Below are 7,500 nucleotides of genomic sequence, written 5' to 3'. Positions count from 1 at the left end.
ACCCGACCTGACCCTGACCACAACCCCGACCACAACCTCGACCTCGACCTCGACCTCGATCCCAACTTTAAATCGAACCCTAAACATTTAAATTTAATTCTCAAATCACTTTCTTATCCTCCCTCTATTCCAACACAATCTTCTTAACTCTAGAGTTCAAATTGTTAATCATCCAACTGACTCCTCCAAATTAAACTCCTAATATCATATAACATTAATATATATACATATATAAATGTTTATACATATAAATATTTTTATATACATATTTTTATACACATATATACATACACACAAACATACATATATATCCATGCACATATATATATATGAATATTTATACATATATATGTATGTATATTTATGTCTATACATATATATACGTATATATATAAATATATAAAATACGTGTAGTTAAATATATATATACATATATATATGTTTTTCAGGATCCAAATTTCTATTTGTATATATCAAAAATGGTTAGACCCTAAATCCCAGACTCCAAACCCTAAATCCCAAATTCCAAACCCTAAATTCAATCTGGATCAAATATGATATCTTGATCGCTTCACGATGTGTCCCTTTATTATTCTATCATATCTTAAGAAATAATTGGACAAATGTACTACAACATTAACCATTTTCAAGTAAAATTTATAAAAAAATAAATAACGTTGGTTACGGATACTTGCCGACACATTGCTATCCACAGTATAATTCAAATTATGTTTTTGAACAAAGTATGATGTACGTACAAACACAGAGATACGGTGGATAATTTCCTAACCAAATGGATCTAATCCAACTGAAGGTAAGTACTTAGCAGTGACAAAGAATTGAAATACCACAAGGGACAAACCATGTTCTTACAGGGCTGGTGCCTGGTCGATTGGTAGATGGGCATGGATAGGTTTTACAAACGACACACGGCATCTAAGCGTCCACGTATGCCCTGCCTGCTTCAGCTTCAGCCTTCACCGTCTCTCCCTGCGGCTCTCTCTATATCTTTCCTTATCCTTCCGCTCATCTCTCGGCACTCTCCTATCCCCAACTTCCCTCACTGCTCTTCTCCTCTCTTTATCCCTCCAGTCATCTTCCCTCTCTCTTACCTCTTCACCATCTCCTTCCTCTGTGCTTCTTCTTCTTCTTCTGTCTTCACCCGCTCTGCTGCTTCTCTCTCCCCTCTCCCTATGTTTCCCATCATCGTGTCTCTCCTTGTCTTGATGCTCTCCTCTACTTCTTCCACCGTATCTATCTGTCATCTTCTTGTCTCTTTCATCTCCATATCTTCTTTTACCATCCTCAGTATTATAAGGACTTCTCCTGCGACTTTTCTCTCTCCTGTCCCTGTCATCTTCGTCATGGCCATGGCGTCTCTTCTCCCTCTTACGACTTTCGGGGACATCACCGTCAAAAACCATATCATAGTCTTCACCTCCACCATGCTGTCTATTTTCATCTTTTTGAACGTACTTTGAAGACTGATTACCAGCCCAATTACAATCTTTTGCAATGTGATCTGTGGAGCCACACTTGAAACAACCTTTTTCTGTAAGAATTTTTCATAGAAATATTGATTTAGATTTTGTAAAAAAAAAATCTTCAAGGATATGTAAAGCATGGAAGGATGCAAGGAATTCTTTAGCACCAATGTGAGCAAACAATTACTTTTGGTCTATTTCCAAAAAAAAAAAAGTCACTACTTACCACACTCTTTAGAGATGAAAAAAGTCATTACCTTTACCCTCCTTCCCAAAGTCTTTATGTCGGGATTGCGACCACAGTTTGGCCACACTTTGACTGAAGTCCACATGAATTCTTCTATCATCAATCAGAGCATTGTCCATCTATACATCAAAAAGCCGGTTAACATATTCCCTTCAATCGTCTCTACTTCTTACGGTAAACACTCAGCTAATGCACCTCGAATGTTTACCTTAAAGTACGCTTGCTCACATGCCTCCTTGGTCTCAAACTCTGGAACAAAGACAGTTCCTTAAATATGCATTATATAAGAGTGTACATTATACAGCAGAAGGGGAATTCTACTCACCGATAAAGGCGTAACACAAGCTGTCACCTGTCTTGTAATCACGAATTACCTCAGCCCTGCAATATTCAGGCATAAAGACAACTATGGCTTAAGAAGATTTAAGTCAACAAATCCAAAAGGGTAAAACTGTAGAAGTCGAAAAGCCGAAAAGGAATATCTCACGATATGACAGTTCCAAAACGTGAAAAAATGGTGTGGAGATCCTCATCCTGCATCAAGAGAGAGAGAGAGAGATAATCAGAAATATAACCAAATACAAGAAACTATCACTTTTAATTCCATTTCTCAGACTCTAAATAATTTCGAGATGAAAACTATCATAGGAAACCATTTTCGAGGTCCATATAAAAACACCATATCATAAATAACCATTGAAGGCCGTAAACTATACTTTCTGTCCAATAAAAAATTCATGGGGTTAGCGATATGTTCTTGAGCGTTCATATCTGATATTTTCTTTTCCCCAATTTCAGTTTTTAGGGATTTTTTTTCTGGACGTTAATAACAGCTCTAAACTAATATCAAGGGCCTACCTCGGTCACAGGATTCAGTTTACAGACGAAAAGCACGTTATCAGGAGGCTTTATCTCAGCTGCTGGAATATCCCCGATCTGCATCGATAGTGGAATTGCAAGAGAGTTTTAACTTGCTAAGAAAATTTGATATATTGAAAAATAGCTGAACCCATGATACTTACAGTTTCAAGTACAACAGCACTAGAATGTGCAGCTTTCTCACGAAGAACCTCCTCAAGCTCCTGAGGACCTAGTTGTTCGTCCATTGGAACCCAATCATCTTCAAGCCGTACATCATCCTCAACCTATCAAAACAGAAAGAAGAAAACTTTAGCCATTGATTATCCATGACTCTTTTCAGTTAACAGATTAAACCGGTGGAAGTATTTATTAGTAGCCACCTCTTCCTTTGGTTTTCCTTCAGGAGAAGCATCAGGTATCAACTCAGCAAGTTGCGGGGGATCATCAAAAGGGTCTTCCAGTATATAAGTGTGTTTAATTCTTCAAAGTACCAACCATAAAGATTACCAACAGAAAAAAAAATATTAGCTATAATGAAATACAAAAGATGGACAAGCATCACATTGCCACATCCGTAGAAAAGAGTACCTAACATTTTTATATGGTTTGTTTTTCGTATCGACAAAAGCTTCATTTATCCTAGTCAAAGTGTCGAACCCCTCAGCAACTTCACCAAAAACCTGAAAACGCAGTATGTTCATACAAAACCTAGTATTAACTGTCAAGACTGAGTTGGCTACTTACAGTGTGCTTTCCATCAAGATAGTCCAGATCATCACGTAGTGTGATATAGAACTGAAAAGGAGAAATAAAAGTTATAATGAGAATATGCTAACTTGAGAGAGATCATCTACAAGCACAACGGAAGCTAATTATTGGCAGTGAACCTCGTGATGATGTAAGTTCCACATGAGAATTCACATGGAAAATATGTTCTTCATATATTGTGGTAAGAAGACTTCATATACCTGGGAAGCATTGAGATTCTCTCCAGCACTGGCCATAGCAACTGTACCAGTCTTTGAATGTTTTAAATCGAGATGAATCTCATCACCAAAAAAACGAGCCTGCTCACCATACAAAAATCTGGAAAAGGGACAGGCCGAGAAAGGGGCATGTGATAAGGTAAGAATGTCTATTAGCTTAACTAAAGGATGGTAAATAGCACAGTAACCATGCAGAAACAGAAACTGAAGCTGGCGTTGAAAGCAAAAATATAGTGAACAACACTCACTCTACATATACCATCTTAAGGTATAATGCTATTGTCTTACTTGTAAACTGAGTCTCCACCAGCTCCCGTTCCAGTTGGATCACCCGTCTGTGCAGTAAAATCCTTTTGTACAGTGTGAAACAGACACCCATTATAGTATTTGATCCTACGCGAATTGAACCCCCCGAACCAACGATTACCGACAACTTGAATACTCAGAAAACTCATGGTTAAGGGACATAAATAGAGAAACACTCACTTGCAGAGCTTGAGGAAGTTCTTGCAGGTTAAGGGGCATCTCTCCGTGTACAAATCCATCACAATGTCCCCGAGACTCGTGACGATGAGAACTGACATACCGTTGTGCTACTTTACCTAGACGAACATGAAACCAGATATCATGATGAAAAGATCACCAGAAGTTCATTGCTTATGCAAAGATAATAAACTAGATAGAACAATTATAACAAAGCTGCCCATCCATCCTACCCCACACAAGTAATGCAATCCACAAAGGAACAGATTTAAGCGAAAACGTAACACTTTTGAAGACATCACGAGAAGGTTGCGTTGGGCAAGGTGAGACTAATAAACCCATGAAAGGAAACCAAATACAAAGTTGTAGAATTCAAAATCGAGACAAGCGACCAGTGATCAGAAGAAACGATCCCAGAAACACCACAAGTCATTCCCATAATCCAACAGAGGTAAAAGACGATGCCTAAGTACCTAAAAGTAACAACTTTCCAGACAGCGGCCAGAGAAGGAGGGGTCAAGAAAGGTCGGGAGTGACAAGAAAACCAGAGCGGTATAGGTCATTGTAAGGTAGGGGTGGGCACGGGCGGGCACCCGGACGTTTTAGGGTATCCTTATCTCGGTCTCGGTCTCATCGGGTTTTTTATCAGAATATCTCGATCTCTATCTCACAAAACCCGGATCTCCGTGTCACGAGACCGGGTACCCATGAGACCCAAGTCCGAGCATAATTAGAATTCATAACATGAACAGATGAGTAATACTACATAACCATAAGCTAATACAATCCAAAATACATCATATTTCCAAACACTTCCGCCAAACATCATCATCCAAAAAATCCATAACTAAATAAATTCCAAAACATAAAATCCACAAGTTCAACAACATCAAAACATATCCAAAATGTATCAAGTGAGCGAAACTGCAACTGCAACCCCAAAAGATACAGGCTAAGACTGCATAAACAGAACAATGCACCTTAACATTACTCCATAAAGTTCCTCCTTTATCCCTGGGATATGTCCGGTTCCAATTCCTACTGTAGCTTAAAATTACAATTCCAACCCTAAAAGCTCGTGATTTTAATGCCCAGAGCTCGAGAAGAATTCAACCAGGAACATTGATCAAGTTCCTACAGAGATGATTCATCCTTTCACTTGTGGCTAATCAATTTTATAACCGCAGTGTCGGAGATTGAAGGATTTCTCCAACCTTCCCTTCCACCGGTACAGAAAAGCAAGCAAAACAAGGATATACACAGAAGCTGCAACCAGACAAATCACAGAGAGAGAGAGAGTAAGGCGGAGACAAGCTCGGTCGAACAAGTCTAAAAAATTACCGCGACGACGGAGATAATTTGACAGTATGAAAGGGAGAGCAAGGCGGAGAGAAGCTCGGAGAGAAGCACGGCGGATTCCGAGCTAAGGGTAAGCGAAGATGAGACTGAACGGCGTCGATAGAGGAGGCCGAAATTGAAAATGACATTAGGGTTAGAGTGAATTAGGGTTCTTACTTATTAGGAAAGGGGTATTTTGGTAAGTGTCAATTAAGGGTATTTTTATAATTTCATTAATACACGGGATAACCTGTCGTCAAATACCATGACCCGAATTCGAACCATCCGTGCATAAACAGAGATAAATATTTCAGACTCAGCAGCAAAATCAGAGAATATCTTATTGAAATCTTTCCATGCAATGTCATCGGATGGATGTTGCGTATCTTCTGTCGAGCTCGAATGATTTGCATGTCATCTCATATGTGATGTTATTTTCTCAGATTTATATAACCTTCTCAATCTATACGACACAGGCAAATAGAACATCTTCTTATATGGCACTTTTCTACGAGATCTTTCCTTACTCTGTCGATATCTATTCGCTCCACAAAATTTACACTGCATCAACTCTTTATCAGTATCCCAAAAAAGCATGCAACTGTTTCTGCAGACATCAATCTTTTCATGAGGCATTCCCAAATCATTCAAGATTGCTTTTGTATCATAATATGATTGCGGAGCTTGATTGTTTTCAGGTAAATTCTCACGCAATGTCTTGCAAAACGAATCCATGCAATTCTCAGTAACATTATAATATGTTTTCATGCTCATCAATATTGATGCTAATGATAATCGAGACTGATCTTGTTTGCATTATTCATAAATAGGATGATTTGCCATCGTGAGCATGTCGAAAACTCTTTTTGCATCATTATTCGACTCTTCTTCTTCTTGTTGAACTTGCTCAAATACCTCCGGAAAAGCATCTGTCACCATTTGAGCATACGGATTTCTTGTTTCAAAATCAAAAGATTGATTTTCTCTAGTTGCTTCTATCTCCTCTGTCTGTATCCATACAATAGTATTCGTCATTGTCCTGACTTCTTCTCCATGCATATGTCATACGTAGTAATCATCCATAAAACCCCTTCGATATAGATGTTTGCAGACCATTTCTTGGCTTAGAAATTTTAAATTTCTACAACCTTTACATGAACATTGCAATTTTTCACGCTCTTGACATAAAGGTTACATTGAAGCAAAACTCATAAATTGCTCCAAACCGGCACAGAACTCCGGTGTAACTTCTTTTGTTGTTGGTGATGGATGTGATGCTCTAGGATGATCATACGATATGAGAACTATGTATGATACGATGTATTTATTGGATGAATGCATTGTTTGTTCATTATTTATTTTGCATTTTTGATAAATAATGAAATCCATGGATCGTTATGAACGATCCTAAATTCTTTAGTCGCTTGTCATTGTGTGAGCAATGATGAATTAAGACTAACATGAGACGTGATGGATGATCATGGTGATGATCATGTGTATTAGATACAGATCACGGTCATGAGTGCTTGTTTGGAACAAGTGACTGGATGACTCGCGTGAGATTGTCGATTGGATTTAATCCATGACTTGAATCTCACTTGATGGTTCACTTTGGATCCTCAGACCTGAGATATCTATTGTATCCATCATGACGAGTAATGTACTTTGACTGCGTCAAACGTCGTCTTTAACCGGATGATTATAAAGGCGTGGCTCGGGTACATTACGAATCATGTAGTGGATAGTAGATAGTCAAGATGGAACTTTGTCCCTCTCGAAAGAGAGAGATCCGTCGTAGGAATGAGACTGTAGAAATGTGTGGCCGCACTATAGATGAATGTCATCTATCTCTTACAGTCTACTCGGGATATGACAAAGCATTCGAACTATGAGTTCGATTATGATATCGTGAGACAAAAAGGATCATCGTTGGAGCTATCTATGGCTTTTGGTTAGATCACATCTAACTCTTTCCGATACGGGTAATCATAATGTCTTGCTAGAGACCGCTTATGATTTGTAAAGCGAGATTGGATCTCGCGTTTATTGCCGTATTTGGAGGAGCCTAAAGTGTCACACACATATGGGATGGACGTGTATG

General features: G+C 38.6%; 1 protein-coding gene across 1 annotated transcript; it reads right to left on the bottom strand.

The window, feature by feature from the left end:
• Positions 1–688: 688 nt before the first annotated feature.
• On the bottom strand, positions 689–5,546 carry LOC104822756 (peptidyl-prolyl cis-trans isomerase CYP59). Its single transcript, XM_010554103.1, has 14 exons — positions 5,403–5,546; positions 4,065–4,180; positions 3,867–3,971; positions 3,561–3,678; positions 3,337–3,387; positions 3,181–3,272; positions 2,973–3,072; positions 2,754–2,876; positions 2,590–2,667; positions 2,219–2,265; positions 2,057–2,112; positions 1,940–1,980; positions 1,742–1,850; positions 689–1,552 (listed from the first exon to the last, which is right to left on the bottom strand). Exons 2-14 carry the CDS (start codon positions 4,160–4,162, stop codon positions 978–980), a joined length of 1,593 nt encoding a protein of 530 aa, XP_010552405.1. The 5' UTR covers positions 4,163–4,180; positions 5,403–5,546; the 3' UTR covers positions 689–977.
• Between the last annotated feature and the right edge of the window lie 1,954 nt (positions 5,547–7,500).

Source organism: Tarenaya hassleriana, unplaced genomic scaffold, assembly GCF_000463585.1.
Source record: "Tarenaya hassleriana unplaced genomic scaffold, ASM46358v1 Cleome37, whole genome shotgun sequence".
NCBI lineage: Eukaryota > Viridiplantae > Streptophyta > Magnoliopsida > Brassicales > Cleomaceae > Tarenaya > Tarenaya hassleriana.
This window is presented reverse-complemented; position numbering and strand designations above follow the sequence as displayed.

What these genes read in the sequence shown, in the direction of transcription:
- LOC104822756 (XM_010554103.1), bottom strand. Translation starts at nt 4,162, where the DNA reads ATGTCAGTTCTCATCGTCACGAGTCTCGGGGACATTGTGATGGATTTG. An exon ending in AAGGAAAACCAAAGGAAGAG is followed by an intron (nt 2,877 to 2,972) that starts GTGGCTACTAAT and finishes CTGTTTTGATAG; the next exon opens with GTTGAGGATGATGTACGGCT. An exon ending in GTGCTGTTGTACTTGAAACT is followed by an intron (nt 2,668 to 2,753) that starts GTAAGTATCATG and finishes CTATCGATGCAG; the next exon opens with ATCGGGGATATTCCAGCAGC.